General features: G+C 37.2%; 1 protein-coding gene across 1 annotated transcript; it reads left to right on the top strand.

The window, feature by feature from the left end:
* Positions 1–673: 673 nt before the first annotated feature.
* LOC146699231 (retinoic acid receptor beta-like) lies at positions 674–18,382 on the top strand. The gene is made up of 8 exons (XM_085472206.1): positions 674–1,236; positions 5,182–5,342; positions 5,903–6,044; positions 9,974–10,140; positions 13,562–13,738; positions 14,652–14,856; positions 14,966–15,124; positions 16,333–18,382. The coding sequence occupies exons 1-8, from the start codon at positions 1,026–1,028 to the stop codon at positions 16,503–16,505; spliced, it is 1,395 nt and encodes a 464-aa protein (XP_085328332.1). The 5' UTR covers positions 674–1,025; the 3' UTR covers positions 16,506–18,382.
* The last annotated feature ends 904 nt before the right edge of the window (positions 18,383–19,286 follow it).

Genomic DNA, 19,286 nt, shown 5'->3' with positions numbered 1-19,286 from the left:
ATCATATGAATTCTTTGTAAGGGGTTTGTTTGTTTGTTTGTTTGTTTGTTTGTTTGTTTGTTTGTTTGTTTGTTTGTTTGTTTGTTTGTTTGTTTGTTTGTTTGTTTGTTTGTTTGTTTGTTTGTTTGTTTGTTTGTTTTGCTGCTGATACAACCAAATTTCCCCTTGTGGGACAATTAAAGGATTATTCTATTCTATTCTATTCTATTCTATTCTATTACAGATGAGTATATGTAAAAAAAAAATCCACTTCAGAATATATAATAGTAAATATTTCATACATCTGTGCCTCGTGTTGCCACTCAGCTGATTCTAATTAAATTTTAAAGACAGAAACTCTGATGTGAGGTGGGTCCTCGTATTGCACCGTTAGTAATGTAGGTAAATGTTTCATGGCTCTTCTCTGTGATGGATCATTGTTGATACTTTTACTGTCCATTCTGAGTCGGTTATAAGAGGTGAAGTCCTTTATCAATAGTGGCAAACTTTTAATTTTAACTCTCTGAAGTTAGCTCCTGAAAGGTATCTCGACTGAGGCCGACTGCTTTTATCTTTTCCACCCTGTACGGATACTTTTACTCGAGTAAAAGTGCTCGTTTCCACCTCTGCTGGTGATGTCAGACAGCGGCTGGGTCATGTGAAGGGCAGCAACGGAGGAGGAGGTTCACGGAGAGTTCACTCGCATACATTAGGTAACACCATCGGTCGCTGTGACATAACTAGTATGAAGCAGGTTGAATTGAGACATTTGTCAATAAAGAAGAGATAAGTGGAAGAAGTTCTGCAACAAACTTTGTTATGCAAAGCAGCCTGAATGCGCTTTACCGATGCTCTCTGATGGAGGACTACAGCCCGCTGGCTGCGCATCAACATGCAGTTTGTGACCATCTGTGGGAAATATAGGTTTGTTCCTGCTCCCCTCTGAACATAACGCAGACATGCTTCAGTGTTAACACAGTTTGCATCAAGTGGATTTTAAACTACTTCGGTGCAGAGAGAAATCACCCTCTCTGAAGGATTTTCCTATGCCGACGACATTCCCATACGGACTTCACGGAGACTCACGACAGATCATGTTCGACTATATGGAGTTTCAAGTTTTCGGACCCGGGGAAATCGTGGACTTCTACAGCACTTCCAGTCCTTCTTGCATGTTGCAGGAGCAAGACCAGGATTTGGCAGCGTTCTTCCCCGAGCTGATCGAGTCCGACTGGCAGGAGCACCGGTACTCGCAATGTAGGTGAAACTGAGGATGAGTGATGTTGTGGTGCGCAGAAAGATTCTAATTTGTTTTGGTGTCCAGTGGAAAAAATATATAAATTCATTTCAGATCAATTCACTTTTATTTGTATAGCGCCAAATGCCTCGAGGGGCTTAATCCTCTGAAGAGAAACCAGAGTAAGGCCATGTGATTTTACTGACATTATTTCACCCAGAATGAGAAACACCCACGTTTGCCTCCATCTGTGCAGGATATCCTCCAACCTGAAACCTCAAAAGGTTCTCAAAACGAATTTATATTAAGTGAATTTCTTACCAGTTTAACCAGAATTTATAAAGCATCAAATCTGTAAACTGTAAAAGATTGCATTAAATATTTAAACAAACTGGGGGGAAATAAAGGTAGAGTTTAAAAACAAACAAACATGTATTACATGATAAAAGAGTGTTTCTTATTACATTGACATGGTGTGTAATTGTTTAAAAAGCCTGTTATAAAACTTTAATACCTTAACAAACTGGTGCAAGACTGTGAATACATGCAAGTTTAAATTCAGAGCAGACACTGGAAGCAAACCAGTGCAAGGGTAGTTTTCTCTTAGTTTATGACTTCAGTATTGTATTTAATCAAATGTGCATTTAGCTTTTTATTTAGATTATTATACTTTCGAATCATGAAATTGTGATTTGATTGTGTTTGCAAAGGGATGCATTTATATAACACTTTACTAAATTCGTACTTTAAACTAACATCCACATTAACATACCTGTACAAACATAATGGACTTTAAGCCTCTTATCCCTCTAGGATCAACACACACACCTTCAAAGTAAAGCCCAAGGACGATTTGAACCCAGAACCTTCTTGCTGGTATTAACCACTGCACTGACCATGATGAAACTGGACTTCATCATATTGTGTATCAACTGCTATTAAATGGTCACAAGCTGCCTTTTAATATTTAAAGGCTGAGATAAAATGAAGCGTTATCTATTCTACATTCTTGTGCTCTGTATCTAAATGCTTTGATGCTTTCTGGGAGCCTCTTTTCTCTTAATAGATAAAGAATGTGAGAAGAAAGTGAAAACAGACTACTGAGCACATGGCAGCTAATGTCTGTGTGGTCGTCTTAGTCTGCGTTTGGGTCTGTCCAGGGACGGTCACTTTGGTGTCACCCTGGGTTCACCGGACGGTCACCGGCTCAAGAGGTCAGAGGAGAGTCAGACTGTTGCCAAAAGTGGAAGTAGCATTTTTAGTGGAATAAAGCATCAGTACAGCAATTTAAAAAAATAAAATGTCAATAGTTAAAGTACTCATCCTGTAGTACAACCTGGAATTTGGGAAAACCTGGAAACTAGGCAAGAAAAACTATTAGACTTTAGATCTTTTGGTCCTTCTGATCAGGTTTGGGTTTTTATTCTCCCTCCCACAAATAATAATAATAATAAAATTTTTATTTTAGCAATAGAACATACAATAGCACGTTAGAAATGGGGACAAAACATACATAAATGGACTTTACAAAAACAAAATAAAACTATATAACATTTTATTTTTTAGTGTAATCACTGAATTGCTATTTACTCATATGATGGTAAATATCTGTTGTTTTAGTCAGTGCAAGCAAAACTGCCACAATGTGGCTGTTTCCAACTTCTTTCTATATGACAGAAAATAAAATATTGTTGTGTAATAAACTGAACTCTGACAAGTTATGATGACCACATTTCATCTGTTTCTGACATTTCATTGGATAATCAAGAAAAGGATTATTGTAGGTCAGAAATAACTTTGAATTAACCTGATAATTATTATCATTACTGATAAATCTGCATACCGTTTTCCCTTGAAAAAAATATTCAAATGTGAATTTAACTGACAAGAATTTCACAATAAGAAAAGAAAAAAATCAGTAACTATATTACAGTTGATAATCTGTAAATGTAGTTTTTGTTTGTCATGATTTAAACAGTTTAGCTGATTGTAGCAAGCTAAAAAACATTAGAAAAATAAAAAGTTCCTTTACCGAAGGTTGCAGGTTGCATAACAGGCAACTGAGGTTATTCACAAAAATAAAGGGTGAATCCCTGCTTTCAGTATCACTAATAAATAACCCAGCAGGCCTCAAGCAGCATGCGGTCGTAATAATTAAGCTTTACTAGTCTTTAATACCAAGTCAAGCATTTGTTATTTTATCCAGCTACATGTTGCAGCTCCTGTCTTACTGTAAACCACAATCAAAGGCTTTTAAACTTATCTCTGTCTCCAAAATCTTTTAATGTTTTTCTAGATTTATTGTTTGACTCAAACAGTGCATTGTAGTATACATCAAACAGCACCATCTAAATTGGGATGGGGCAACCCTCTTTCCCCTACCAAATCACTTACACCGCCCTGCCACACACACTTTCTGTTTCTCCGTCCTCCCTCTCATCAGTCAGTTGGGCTTGTGGCATGCTCCTGCATTGTTTTGGATCTGGGGAGCAATCGGCCTGATGGGGGTGTCCTAGTTTGACCCGCCGATTCCAGGTTCAACCAGAGGCCACGGATTCAAGGGGATGGATATGAACAATTTTTCTCGTTTTGTCCCCTTTTCAAAACAGCTTTCTTGGTTTTCTGTCAGGGCTGGAGCAGCAGAGGTGATCAGAGAGCCAGCAGGGAGGCCGAACGAGCCCCCTAGGCCAGACAAAGTATCTTCTTGGAAATGGCTTTAAAGTGGGAGTGTTGAGTGCTGTGGTGGATGTGAAGTGAAACATTCAGTGGAAAAAATGCTGTGCTACAGTAGGTCACCACATGTGCAAAGCTGTAGATATATTACTGCGTCTGTTTGTGACTCATTTTCAAATTTATGAAGCAGAGATGTGATACATGCCTGTTTAATTTTATTTGTGTAAACTGAGCGTTGTGTTTGAAGTAGTGGGGCTGTACAGATCATGCTATAATCTGCCACAGAAAAAAAGCAAGATTAGTCTGCGCTTGGCTCAGTGAAGGAATCACAAGGTGATTTCATCAAAAAGTTGGTTGCTCAGGTCTGTTCGGCTATGATCAGTGCCTGAATATATGTGTAACCACTCTCAGGGGCCAGTGTAGGGTCAATCTATCCTATTGTCACGACTAAAAATTAACAGAAGGTGCTTTGTATATTTGGACACAATAAAGCTTTTTTCGTTCCTTTGTTGTTTTGGGTAAACAGGCCCGAGACTTGAAGCGTTTTCTAGGATTTTAAATCACTAACTTAACATGATAACATTGTCAGATGGGCCACAATAAATAAAAATGCATTGGCATGAACTGCAGGTCACAAGTGCCATAATTTGCCATATCTCTCACACAGCAGTTTGTTCTTCTGTGTCCTGTTAGTGAATGTGGAATGAAAACCGAATATTCTTGAAACCTTATTGTTATAAAAACTCTTCTGAAGCATGCAAGCAGTCCACTAAATAACCTCTACATTTTAATACAATCTGCCTTTTGCATTTCTGAGCTCTGTTTGCTTCATCATGTCAGAAATGGTTCATCAGTAATTTTCAACTCATCACTAAATGTTGGTATTTCTACTTGTTAGGTCTGCTTTGAGGAAAACTTTAGAATGCTTTGCAGATAAAAGGTCTAAAGTACATTTCATGTATGGTGATAATTATTTTTGTTACTGCTTATTTTGTCGACAGGTTTCTCGCTGTATATTTTAGACAAATATAAAGCTTAACAAGTAAATAACTTCATTTTAAAAACTGTGCAAGGCAACAACTTATGTTACAAAATGAATAAAAGCTTCATCTGTAATGAGTAATTTTTCATGTTCTGACTTCTTGTTGCAGCTGTTATTTCCCAGCAATATTTCAGTTTCAGTATTTAAAGGATGCGCTGAGTTTGATATCCATTTGAATAAATTTAACTGTCGCAGTTTTATTCTCCCTGAGATGCTCGTTTGATTTTATATGATTTTGTGTGTTTTTCAGCGGTGGAAAGTCAGAGTTCCAGCTCCAGCTTCAGCTCGGACGACCTGTTTACCCGTCCTGCCTCACCACCTCCACCTCCACGCACTTACAAACCCTGCTTTGTGTGTCAGGACAAGTCCTCGGGCTACCACTATGGAGTCAGCGCCTGCGAGGGCTGCAAGGTAACACGTCAGGCCGGTGGTCTGCTTTACAATGCCCCCTCTGTTAAGCTTAGATAAAATCCCAGACTTTGTCTTTTAAAAGTAAGTCCCTGTGTCATGCTTGTATTTACAAGATTGTCTTAGTTTTTCTTACTAATCTCCTAAACAGATAAATGAACAAATACCTTCTTAATATGCAAAATGTGACAATATCATATGTTTTAGTTTTTTCCTGTATAAATTCACAATTTTTTTTTACCTAAATCGGTTCAAATTAAATGAACCACTGGATAGACAGACACGGTATTTGTTTTTGTTTTTTCTTAATCCATTTTCCTTTTCTTTCTTTTTTTTTGAAGACCAAACAAATCAATTTTACTCCTTGTTTGAGTTAAACATCTGAAATACATTTAAACAGGCTAAATATTTACTCTTTAGGTGTAAAGGAGTAAATTTAGGAATAAATTAATCTTTTTTGTCTAGCTTTAAAGTCCACACAGGCCTTTATTCACATTGTAGCAACTTAATAGCTTAATTAATTAATATCTTATCATTCATTCATTGTGCTGGTGTCTCTGCAGGGCTTCTTCCGCCGCAGCGTGCAGAAAAACATGGTGTATACCTGTCACCGCGACAGGAACTGTATCATTAACAAGATCACCAGGAATCGCTGTCAGTACTGTCGGCTGCAGAGGTGTTTTGCTGTAGGAATGTCTAAGGAGTGTAAGTGTCACATCCTCTCTGATTCACAGCAGGCCTCGTGGGATTTAGAGTCAAAATTAAACCTTTCTTTTAAAATGATTCATCTGCTATTACAAACACGACTAAAAGGTCAGTGCAGTCATGTTCTCAATTTGAATGACCAACTCAAGTTTATCAGCATGTAAAGAGCTGGTCAGTTCGTGAGTGTGGTTTACTCAAAGTTATTTGTGTCAAGTTTTATATAATACTGGGTTTGTGGTTTTGTTGGGATGACCGAGTGTTCAGAAATTTGATATAAGGAAACTGCATATTTGAGAATTGGATATTACGGAGCCCCTCTGATGACATGGTCCAAACAATAAATAAATTGTGGCCACAAAATACTACTTCGTGGGCACAAAATAGTGTAACATGCCCACAAAATACTTATTTGTTGCTACGAAATATTATTTCGAGGGCACGAAATAGGTATAACGTGCGCACAAAATGCTAATTTGTGGGCACGAATTGGGTATAACGTGGCAACGAATTACGCATTTGTGGCAATGAAATAGATAACGTGCGCACATCATATTGATACAATTCCTGGACAGCTGCGTAGAGACATAAGCATAAGAGTAGGCTAAACCTATACATCATGGACAGAGAAAGTATGATTGACTTTTATTTTAGGCTGGGAATGAGCTACAAATGCATTTTGAAGCCTGGCAATGCAAGGAACCATTATTACGGAGAGACATTTAAACAGGATATTGAGAGCCCAGTTGCTTTACAGACGTAAGTACGACCTGGATGCTGGGATAGATTTTATTGTCAACCAACTGCAAGGGCCTCACGGGAAGGATCTGCAAGGGAAGGATCACGGTTATGTCAAGGTCAAGTGTTTCGTGCCCACAAATTAGCACGTTATACCTATTTTGTGCCCTCGAAATAGTATTTCGTGGCCACAAATAAGTATTTCATGGGCACGTTATACCATTTCGTGCCCACGAAGTAGTATTTTGTGGCCACAATTTATTTGTTTTTTGGACCATGTCATCAGAGGGGCTCCGTAGGATATAACTGTGTAACCTTAGACAAATAGTGCAGTACAAAAGAAACTCTCTCCATCCAACAACCTATTTTCTCACCAGCTTATCTTACTCTGGGTCATGGAGGGGGAGGCTTTAGCCTATCACAGCTGACTTTAAACGAGAAATCCTCCCTCTCAAGTTTAAATGGTTTCATCTTACTGAGATACTCTGATAAAAACTGCCACATAAGCGGCCTATTTATTACTGCAATCAGAGCAACGAGCTATGTATTGAAGTTTTAATGCAATTTGTTGTTACCTATATGGTGGTAAACATCCACAAAGAAGGGACAGATTGTTTCCCATAAAAGGTGCCTGCCATTAAAACTACATGTATGTTAAAAGTGTCTTATTTCTGTCGATATTAAAGAAATAACAATATAACAAAACAAAATGAGCAGGAAAATGCTCCTCTTATTGATCTGTGGTAATCTATATTCAAGAAGGTCTTTTTTCAGAAAAAGTTTAAGCTAAAGTGGAAGAAAAAGAAATTAAACTTCTTTTGTCAATTCAAAATGCATAATGTTGTAATATATTGTCTGTCAGCATATTTAGAGTCTTTATTGTTTAATTGTAACTAGATAGCACTTTAAGACTGAAAATTCATAGTTTTGTTTGTCAGAGAGAAAATATATAAAATCTAGAATAACAAACGCATATATACGACCAAGGTAATGCATATTAAAGCAAACTAAATTAAAGCTACATAATAAAGGTGTAGCTTAAGAACTGCTGATACACTCTTGAGCTCTTAAAGGGAGTTTTAATGCTTTGTCATCTTAACAACCCAAGATTTTCATTTTGTTAGTGGGTTAGGAAATTTTTTTTTTGTGTGGTAACTACAAACGTCTTTATTTTAGAATATATAATTAGTTGTGAGAAAAATGTGCAAATAACACTTTAACATATGATTTTCTCTTTTTTTATAAGTTCTCTGTGAAGTACAGCAGCTCTCGGGCACAGGGACTGTACAATAGAAACAAAGGCTCTAATACCCAGCAGTGCAGTGACCTAAATAACTGAGAATGTGTTATGTGGAATGAGCAAAGGGCGGCGACAGGCCGACACTGAAGGATCCACCCATCCACATGTTTTCATTATAGTTTTTCTATGCTCAAACAAGTTACATAAACATATCACATGTAGTGGACAGATGGATGCTATGTAACTGCTCTCAGGCAGCGTGTAACATGATCTCTATTGGAGTGTTTACACAATGACGGCTGGATGTAGGGCATACACAGGGAGGAGGAAGAGGAGGAGGAGTGGTTGGAGTTAAGTGTTGCGTAATCCTGAGCTTTCCTGACATGTGTGTAGCCGTCTGAGGCAGTGGGACACAGAGAAACGTGTTGACACTGTTCCCGAAGTGATTATGAAAAGCTAACCTGGTTACGCTGCTTTCACGTGCAGCCTGGAATAACACATAAGCTCAGTGACACATGCTTTCATTCCAGAGTGATTTATACCAGGAAGTGGTTTAAATTATTAAGAACCAAAACTGAAATTCCAGTGAGCTCTATTTAAATCACACCTGATGTCTAAACATCGTTAAGGTAAAATGGGTTAAAACCGCCATTCATATACTGGTGAATGCAGTCTCCTGGGTCCTGATTAAAGGAACAGTTGTGTTTGGCTGATGGTAAGATCAGGGATCTGCCAGGGAACACTATCTGTTGCAGGACTTCCTGTTTTTTTTGTTGTTTTATACAGAGCTATGTCAGATTACAAGAAAAACTAACATAGAGGTCAATGTTTCTTCGCTGAAACTCTGCTTAAAGGATGAAGACAATTTTTCATAAGACATCCCCGTTTCATACAACTTATTGATACACATGTGTCTTCACAGTACTTACATGGGTTGTTTATTGTCTATCTTGGAGCACTGAGAGTTTTTGCTCTCAGCTCTTATCCACCAGTGTACTTTACATCCTTGGATCACATTGTGTGCTTTTGTCGTTTCCTTGACTAAAACACTGATGCAGCCTTATTTGTCAGGTGATTCTTGCTTTGCCTCCAGCTTGCTTACTGACTTACATTAATCAAAGTCACGTGTGGGACGTTATTGACTTTTGTCCCGAGTCTCCTAACTTCTGTCTGTGCAGAAAGTCAACACTGAATTTGAAAAAAATAGTACGGCTCCTGCTTCTGGAGTCAACTGCAAAATCAGCTAATCTTTAGGATCTGGTCTCAAAAAAGGAGTCTGACATGATTTTAAGTGATCAGGATATACAGACAGACAATTGCCTACACTTGTGTTTTTGGTCAGTTTAGTTTAAAGATGAACATTGTATAGCACATTAATTTTAAACTTCCGTAGGAGTTTAAGTGGGTTGAGTTATGTTCATCCTAAAGTTGAAACCTTTAAATGAGGAAGGTTGTCATCCTGGTAGAGCGTGCTCCAATTGTGATATAAATCTTTAATTAAAGGATAAATTTAATCACTAAGAACAGCTGTTTTCATTTTCAGTGATTCATTGCTCTAGGGGCACTAATGAACCTAATGAACCTAAACCATGCTACCAAAATGCCTCCCGTAACATATCAGAGCCACTAGATCTCCTCACTGTAGGGACCATTTTTCAGGTTGTTTCTTCATTTGTATCGTTGTACGATTTTCCCTGTGTATTTGGCCTCAGACAGAAAACAAAAAAAACAACTTTTTTTCATATTAAACACTTTTTTGTTCTTTTAAAAGGTTAGTTTATTAACTTGAGCATTTTTAATATAAATACTCAAAATTAAAGAAGGTGTTTTGTAACATTAACATTTATTTAAACAGAGAATGATACCAGTTTAACCAATTTTAAACCACCTGTGGAACTGCTCGAATACCTTATTTCCTAATAATCTTATGCTCTGCGTCATCCGTTTTCTCCAGCGGTGAGAAACGACAGAAACAAGAGGAAGGGGAAGAAGGAAGCAGTGAAGATGACCATCATGGAGACGTACGAGCTGACAGCAGAGCTCGGCCTGATCGTGGAGAAAATATGCAGAGCTCATAGAGAGACCTTCCCCTCCCTTTGCCAGCTGGGAAAATACACCACAGTAAGTCCGGACATGAAGCTAACGTTTCAAAACAATAATCTTTACAGAAGGAAGACAACCTGCAAAGAGGAAAAGATCAAAGCTGTGAGGTCTGTCCAGCACTTTATTATGATTTTAATTGACTTGGGTAAACATTGTATGGATGTGTAGATGAAGGAGAATTTGAACTTATATGGCAGAAACTGAAAAATAAGATTATATATCCCAAAATGTTGATACATTTTACTTATTTTAAACGAAATATGAAAAAATGTCTATTTTTCGAATGTGATTGATGACCTCGCTAAACCCTTTCCTGATGATTTTGGGCTTTTAATCACTATTTTCAAGTTTTAAAGCAAAAACAATATTTTTTCTTTAAATTATGCTGCTCGTAATTATGATAAAGTAGGGCATATTCGATGGCAAAGCTGCCTTGTGACTGATGAAAATGACGGTATGTTTGTGCATCTTCCTTCATCTGGTTGTATTACATGGAAAAGACTTGAAACCAAATGGTGGCTCCATGGTTGTTATGTCATCGTTTTATAGTCTGTGGCCGAAAGAAGAAAGATGTTGACTGTCAGGGCAGTGACATTTAAATACTTGATATATGATTAATATTACCAGACAAAAACGGACAGCATTGAATACTCACTGCTGCATGCCTGGCTCATGGTTGGTCACTGTTGGATATTGTTAACACTGTCTGTAAAAACACATTCACCAAGGAGAGATCAGCAGAGCTGAGATGACAGACACTTATATTTGTGTCTGACACTTATAAACTGATACTTTTCTATACCTTTACTTGTTACATTTCTATACCTTTTTATTATTGATATGCACAAACTTTATTTAAATGATAACAGTCTTGTTGGCAACTCAAGCTTTCATCTCTTTCATTATCTTAAGCGCATTAAGCCCATTTAGAATCACAGTTTCACCAAACATGCCTATTTTAACGCTGTGGGTTAAGAGGAGCGCTCAGGGAAAAGCCACCATGCCAACAGACTGCACATCCAGAACCTTCTTGCTGTGAGGCAACAAGCTAACCTCTGTTCCTCTTTGCTTATGCAGAATAAAATTTGTTAGATTGTTTGGTAACATTTGAGACTCTGATTGTTAACAAAACCAAACAGACTCCTGATCACATACACATACATGCATATATATATATATATATATATATATATATATATATATATATATGTAACTACCTGTAACATAAAAATCGTTAGCTGCCCTCTGTTGCCTCTGGAGCTGCCAGCTCCTCCTGTCTCAGAAAAACTAGGGCCATCACAGGTGACCCTTGCATTGCGCCCACCACCTGTTTGACCCACTGCCCTCCGGACGGCACCTCAAGACAGTCAGGTCCCACACCTTCAGCCTCACAAACAGCTTCTACCACTGGGCCATTTGAACTGTAAACAAACACTATTACTCCGTTCACACAAACCCCACCCCTAACACCCACCCACCAATCTGGGCGGAGCACCCACTCTATTCTATTCTAACATATAGCCACTGCCAATACTTACAGTACACACAATTTTCTATGTCTTCCAACAGTATGTACAGTATGTCATGTGAGCATTTTTCTTTAGAGCAAAGGAAAACTGAATATAGGTCCACACTGAAAAAAAACAAAACTCTTTTTAAAGATATGCTGGTGAAGATGTTGATTTGCACAGATTTAACTGGTTTATTCTTTGTTAAAAGGTAAAGTAAAAGAGGAGGAGAAAATAAAGGAGTGTGTTGTTTTATGTAAACATGTCCTTAGAAACTGAAAAAACTGTACATATCAGTATGACACTTTCCAGTAAAAATACATGACATTGCAAGAACTGAGCTTATGTAATCAGCACTGTTGCCGTTTTACAAAAGTGACATTAAATAAATATGGTTTGGCAATGTAAGTGAGCGATGCCTGGAAGTATGAGTCAAAACAGGAAACATACGAACATGAGTGACACGTGTTGTTCTGCTCTTTAAAGACTATAACACAAGATTGTATTGATTGAAATAGTACACTAGGGCTAAGATGTACGACCTACATCCTAACAGTGCAGCAGATAATAGAAAAAGTGGATACTAAATATGGACGTTTGTCCCTCTGGAGCCATTGACTTAAAAATCAATTAGCCTCTTGAATCTGGGCATTTTTTAAATTTCATTTCCATCTTAGAAAATGACTCTTTATCAAAATTTTTACTGTGGGATTTAGAGGTTTTACTCTACTTTTGAATATAAATTAGTCGCTTTTAATAGTGAATTTATTTAGGGCCTCTTTTTTTAGGCCAACTAAAAGAACTGAGACAACATATATGTCACATGTTTTTCCAATGGTCCAATGACAGCTGTAGCTCCACAGTACTGTGCAGATTGAGGGATGATCCTTTTGCCCTTTTGATAACTCTTGTGATGAATACAAACGGGTTCAGACATCTTCTTTTAACCACTTATCCAGTGAAGAAATCCCAAACATTAGGTGTGAGGGTACAAGCATGTCTTTGGATAGCTTCAACCCTATAACCTTCGTGCTGCAAAGTGACTGATGCACTACTGTTGTGTGCTACTCCTCAGTTTGTTCAGACTGAAGGAGCTGGGTATTGAACCACAGACCTTCTAAATGGTTGAGTGTAAGGGTTTCTAGCCAAGAGATGTGCCTGAAACAAAGAAAAATATTACTTGTACACCACATGCTGCAGTTTTTTTAAACCTCTGTGTAATTTCAGATTTTTAATGCTGACGTCTAGCGTTCATCATTTAAAACATCCAAAAAAGGCGGAACCAGTTTACTTTATCTGAAAAAAATACACATTTTCAGCCATTGTGGAAATGGCCAACATGTTGAATTTATTGAGCTTAATCGATAAAAGCTAAAAAGTACATAAACAAATGTTAGTAAATGTTTATACTTGTGAATGATTATCTTGTAATGTTCAGTCATCTGTTATATTAAAATAGCTCATCATATCTCATATAATTAGCATTAGCATAACTGTTACATAATTTTCATCATTATTTCTTTTTGAAGTGCCCTGTCATAGTATTCTCATCTCGGTATTTTTGTCCTTGTGTCTGAAACACTCTCCTTCCAGCCTAGCAACAAACAGATAAGGTTAGCAAATAAACCGTGTATACACAGTGAAGCAATTAGCAGCCTCATCAAATAAACAGAAATATTTTTTAAAAAACAGCTGAACGCTGAACTATTTGAGGTCACCGTAAAGGTTTTTTTATTGATTCTGATTGTGTAAATAGGTTTGTAAAAGTATGTCAGTATTGTATTTACTGCTCTTTGCTGATCTCAAGTTTTCAAAATATTTCAAATTTAAATAATTTAGCTATGTGCACAGATTTTAATAAGCCGTTATCACAACGCTGAAACAACATGTTTCGTTTGAGCCAAACACCTGATCTTCGATCCACTTTCTAGAACTCCAGTTCAGACCACCGGATCCAGTTGGATCTTGGCCTGTGGGACAAGTTCAGCGAGCTGGCCACCAAGTGCATCATCAAGGTGGTCGAGTTTGCCAAGCAAGTGCCGGGTTTCACTGGCCTGACCATTGCGGACCAGATCACTCTGCTCAAAACTGCCTGCCTTGACATCTTGGTAGGTCTATTTCAAAAGATGTTTTTTGTTTGTTTTTTTTTACCTTTAGATTTGTGGTTTAAGCCCTCAAAAAGCCTGACATATACTATAGTTTTCATTAAACACCTACCGTTTTGTATTTTATTTCAGGTAAATGACCTGAACAAGTTATGTAAAGTTGCAGCTCTTCCTGCATTTCACACCTTTGGTAGATCTTGACTCACGTTGCCTGTCGACATTCATGCCAAAGACAAACTGACAGGCAGACAGACAGTGGTCCTCAGGCAGAGTGTTGCGTGTGTTCATCTAATTTATCCTCCATCATTCGCTGCCAAGTCTGTCATAACTGCTTTCTCAGTCTGATAATTTAGCTGCACTCTCACAATCTCTGCAGGAAGTCCATCAAAAGCTCTGTGACAAAATTTCCCTGATTAATCACTCTGGGAATTTTGTTTTCCTGATTTGGTTTTCATGTTTTTTGATAGAAGTGTGATGCACCATATTGAACGCCAATTATATGTTATTTAATATTTGTATTCAAGCAATTCTCCAGAAACAGGGCACAGCATGTAATATCATTTAAAGTTTAGATGACAAGGAGTTGGAGAGATGTCTAGAGTGGTCTGCTGTTACTCATACAGATGAGATATCATTACAAAGAAATGATAAAAAAAACAACTGGAAAAGCCTGAGTATTAAAAGCAGGAAGGTTTCTTTCTAAACTATTATGCAATATAAGTATTGAACCATATGATAAAGGCCTTCTGCCTGCAATACAGACAAATTTTGAATGATAAGGATTGACACATTTTAATGAATATAAACAGATTGTTGTTTGTTTGCTTTTGAGTCTTTTTATTTAACATTTTTTAAAGACAAATACAATATTATTGAAAAAAATGACTTGGTACACATACATGTTTCCTACTTTTAGATCTTGAGGATTTGCACTCGCTACACTCCTGACCAGGACACCATGACCTTCTCCGATGGCTTGACACTGACTCGTACTCAGATCCACAATGCAGGATTTGGGCCGCTGACGGATCAGGTTTTCACTTTTGCTGGGCAGCTGCTGCCGCTAGAGATGGATGACACGGAAAGTGGGCTCCTCAGTGCCATCTGTCTTGTTTCTGGAGGTACTAAGTCTTCACAATCCCAATTACTGTAGTAATATGACAACAACAATCAACAATTAACAACTCCAAATTTGAAATAGTTGAAATGTTCGATATCTGTCTTGGACAGACCGGGAGGACCTGGAGGAGCCGTCCAAGGTAGAAGTCCTGCAGGAGCCTCTGTTGGAGGCGCTGAAGATCTACTCCCGTAAGCGGCGACCCAGCATGCCCCTGATGTTCCCCAAGGCCCTCATGAAGATTACCGACCTACGTAGCATCAGCGCTAAAGGTCAGGGGAACCCCACCTTGTCGCAAAGTATTTCAATTCATAGATTACAGTTTGTTACAGTTTGTACAATCCTGCTATTCTATTTTGAATGACTGCCAATGTTACTGCATTACTTTTGTCCGAAATGTAAAACCTTTCTGATCAGAACGTTGCTATTTTTTGGTTTCTTTGCACTATTAAGTCTGAAGTCATGTTTACCCAGGATTAGTAAAAAGTATTATGTATTAGATGAATGTCACATGATTAAGCATTCGTATTAGTATACTAAGTATTAGCAAGCGTTTAATTTATCATCTATATAGCATCACTCCTCCTTAGTATGTAATTTATAAATATATTATTATGAAAATGTTTATTACTAGAAATGATTATGCATTGGAAGGCCCCTGTAGCTGTGCATGGTGTAACAGAAACAGATGAATAAACATATCTGTATTTATAAATGACATACTAAGGAGGAGTATTGCGTTATAAATCATGAATTAAGCACTTGCTAATGCCTTACTAATACTGTACTATTTTTATAAAGTATTACCTGCATTTTTAATGACTATACTTCTTTAATATTTAAAAGTTTTTGTAATACAAATGAAAAGAAAACAATTTACCCCTGCTTTCATCTTTTTGTCTTTTGAAATTTTTCATTTATTTATTTATTTATTGTTGAATTCCTCTGGATAAAAACCGGGTGGAAATAACTTTGGGTTTAGTGGAATTTTCTTTGACTGTTTTCAAATCTTCCTTTTCTCAAAGTGCTTTCATCTACACAGTGTTTGTTGAGTGTCTCGCAGTGAATTTGCTGTCATCAGTGGCTGCCTGCTACAGAACTAGTGTTACTATTAATAGGCTACCACATATTAGTTGAGCAAAGTGTTCTTTGCCTCATGCTGCAAGGCATGTTATGCATTTCATCCTCCTCTTAGTGTAACTGGTGGGTTCCTACATTGTGTATCTGACACACTCCAGTTCCTCTCCCACAGGGGAATTGTAGCTGTGCATTTATTTTCACATTAAACATAAAGTACAAACTTATGTGCAGCATATTTGACACAAGATAAAAACCAACACAACATTTGACATGCCTGACAATCAAAGGTGAAAGCTGGTGTCAGTAAATACGGGTAAAACGCAGACTTTGTTTATCTATATCACATTAAGTCTCCCTGCCAATAAAGCTTTACACGTGCATTGTTAAACCATGTCTACAGGAGCTGAGCGAGTGGTGACACTGAAGATGGAGATCCCGGGCTCCATGCCTCCACTGATCGAGGAGATGCTGGAGGATCTGCAGAACCTGGAGAAACACCAGAAGTCGGGCACCACTCAGCACACTCACCCCGTCTCCTCACAGCACATGAACTCTGCTGATTTTCCACTCTGAAGCTGCTCAAAGAACTTTTCTTTCCTCCGAGGGAAATCGCTCAAAGGTGCAGCTGCAGATCAGAGAGTGACTTACCTCAGTTATTGTCCAGAGGTCAGAGCTCGATCTGCAGATATGACTCCATGTTTAAAGAAGAGATTTAAATCACACATTAACAAGTATTTCTGTAAACAAAAATCCTACTTCAAAGGAAGATGCAGCAATGCTTTAATCTCCATTTTTATAACCTCTGAGAATCACTCTCAGTCTTTTCTTTACTGTTTCTGGTTTTTACTGTATTTATATTTGCATGAAATATCACATGGATTAATTTTACCTCATTTAGCATTAGTTATAGCAAGATAGCAAATATAAGGAATCAATCTTTAGGTTTTATATACAAATTTCTCAAACTCTGTTTGTACAAAATTAAAGGGAAATGCAATGTTTTTTCCTCCATAAGGGTAAGTGTTCATAATCGGAGTTAACAAACTAATGTGTCTGAACTGACACGGTGTAGGAAATGAGGGATTAGAGGTAATGCATAAGGACAATAAACATAGCAGTGTTTGTATGAGCTTGTCAATGTTAGAATCTCTTTGTAAAGCTGCTCTGGTAAAATTTGTTGGAAATCTGCTGGACTCGTTTACAGCTTGACAGATTTATTACAAGAGTAAGCTAATGATAATATACAACTTTATTCTCTTTTTTACTTTCTAAATGGAAAAAGGTTTTCCCACTATTATCATAAAGCATATTATTATTGTTATTATTATTTTGATACTGAGAAAACATGTTGGTTGCCTTATGAAGATTGTACAAAAACATTTCCTAGATTTTCAGCCATGATTGTGCTGTGGCACCACTCTTCTTAACTTTCTCTGTAGTGCCAATATCAGGTGAAAAAATATTTTTGACCGCTATTTAAGGAGGACCTATTGTGCTCGTCCTTATTTCTTGTCATATCTGTACTCTTACAGTGATAGATGCTTATATTAAAGATGGCTAAAAATTTTAAATATTGAGGTCTGAGCCAAAAGTTCAGGCTTCCTACAAACAACAGTTTTTTTGTTTGGTTTTTGGTTATGGTTTTTTATACTTTTGGCACAGCTTCAGCCATGAGCACAGAAACTTTGTCTTGAGAGGGGCAGCCAATCCGAAGAAAGAGGGAAGGGAGCTAAAATGTCCTGTTTAAGGTGGTCAGTGAACTGAGGGGCCAGTATAAGATAAATGTGTGAATCATACTCTAATGGAGTCCAATAATAAAAGTATTTAACTGGAAATGAGCATAATCACTTAATGATAAAATACCTGCAAAGCTGACATTTCCATCAGCATGTGAATAATGATAGCCTTCTGTGAGTGTGTTAGCATTCAGATGTTCACATTTATCTTAAGGCGCTTAGCTGCTAGCATGGCTAAATGCCAGTTTCTGTAAGTAGTAACGAACTTGCTTTGCACACAGAGTGGACCGTGGGCATTACAGTGACAGTATCACAGCATCTGAAATCTGAGTGATCATAAATCCACACAAATGCTAACAAAATGCAACAAATGATGAGACTGTAACAAATTAGAAACTAATGTGATGATTTTACATTAAAGATACACGGACCTTAACCTGCTTTGTGTAAGCATCTGAGCAAGCATCCCGTGTACTGTAAGAACTCAAATGTGCCTATTTCAATTGTGCCCAAACTTTTCTATGTCTTGACATTTCTAAAAGTGAGTTTACTTATTTTGATGTCCACATCCCAAACGTTGCAGTAAGACTGTATGCATTGTGTCATTTTACATGTTGCATTAATTTGTTATATCACTAAACAGATCACATTTCATATGCTTTTCTTTGTTCTATTAAAGTCTTGTGAATTAAATTTTATGCTGCTCTGTCATGTTTCCACTGAGAATTTAAGTATTTCTTTTTCTGGTTCAAGTTTAATTTCATGGGGCTGTGAGGTTGTTTGAGGTCAGACCATATTTACTAAAGGCTCATACTGCCCCCTGTTGATCAATTGATGAACTGCATACAGCAGTAAATAATTTTATCTGATGACGTGTCCTAAGTGGGTGCAAAATTTAGAGTAAGTCTACGTTAGAGACTGCTGTCTAACATATTTTATCACTTTGATAAAATGGAAAAAGCAAATAATTACAGACCAAATAAGAATAAAATCACCACTGTACTTATTTCCCTTTCTTTGTGTTTTGATAGTTGTGTGTCCTTTAAATTTCTTTAATGTTTCTTGTTTGTGTTTGTCTTTCCCATTACTGGTCTGTGTTTTTCATTTCTGTTGCATTTTTGACCCCTCAAAAACAAGTCCATCATCATCTCAGTGGGTTGTTATAGTAATGAATAAATTTTAATTAGTCTGAAGTTTCAGCAAATCTGATTTACGTGTATGGGAAAATTAAATGAAACTGAAATTGTGTAATTAACAGTTAAACCCTGACTAAGCTGCAAGCAAACCTAATGTGCATGACAGTGATTCCTTTATGTTACTGAAGAATGGATTCTTTCCAAATGAACCTCCATCAATATCAATGATGGAAAGCTCTTAATATTTCCCATTTAATCCTATTGTGTACTTACAATTGTCAACTAAACATAAAGGAGATATATTGTGATTTTTTACTCTCTATATTACTTTATGATAATAGATTAGCTTAGATAACACACACACACACCAGTTAAAAATATATACTAGTATACTAGCTAGTTTTCTTTCATACTTTTATTTTTGTTCAAATATATATTGCTGACAATAACTACTTATTTGCAATGCAGATCTTTATTTAGCT

The sequence above is a fragment of the Copadichromis virginalis genome, linkage group LG11 (genome assembly GCF_057382275.1).
Source record: "Copadichromis virginalis isolate Kocher_CV1m ecotype Utaka linkage group LG11, C_Virginalis_male_GT1.1, whole genome shotgun sequence".
NCBI lineage: Eukaryota > Metazoa > Chordata > Actinopteri > Cichliformes > Cichlidae > Copadichromis > Copadichromis virginalis.
The sequence above is the reverse complement of the archived record's forward strand: the minus strand, read 5'-3'. Positions and strand labels throughout refer to the sequence as shown.

What these genes read in the sequence shown, in the direction of transcription:
- LOC146699231 (XM_085472206.1), top strand. Translation starts at nt 1,026, where the DNA reads ATGCCGACGACATTCCCATACGGACTTCACGGAGACTCACGACAGATC. An exon ending in CTGCCTGCCTTGACATCTTG is followed by an intron (nt 13,739 to 14,651) that starts GTAGGTCTATTT and finishes TCCTACTTTTAG; the next exon opens with ATCTTGAGGATTTGCACTCG. An exon ending in ACGTAGCATCAGCGCTAAAG is followed by an intron (nt 15,125 to 16,332) that starts GTCAGGGGAACC and finishes CCATGTCTACAG; the next exon opens with GAGCTGAGCGAGTGGTGACA.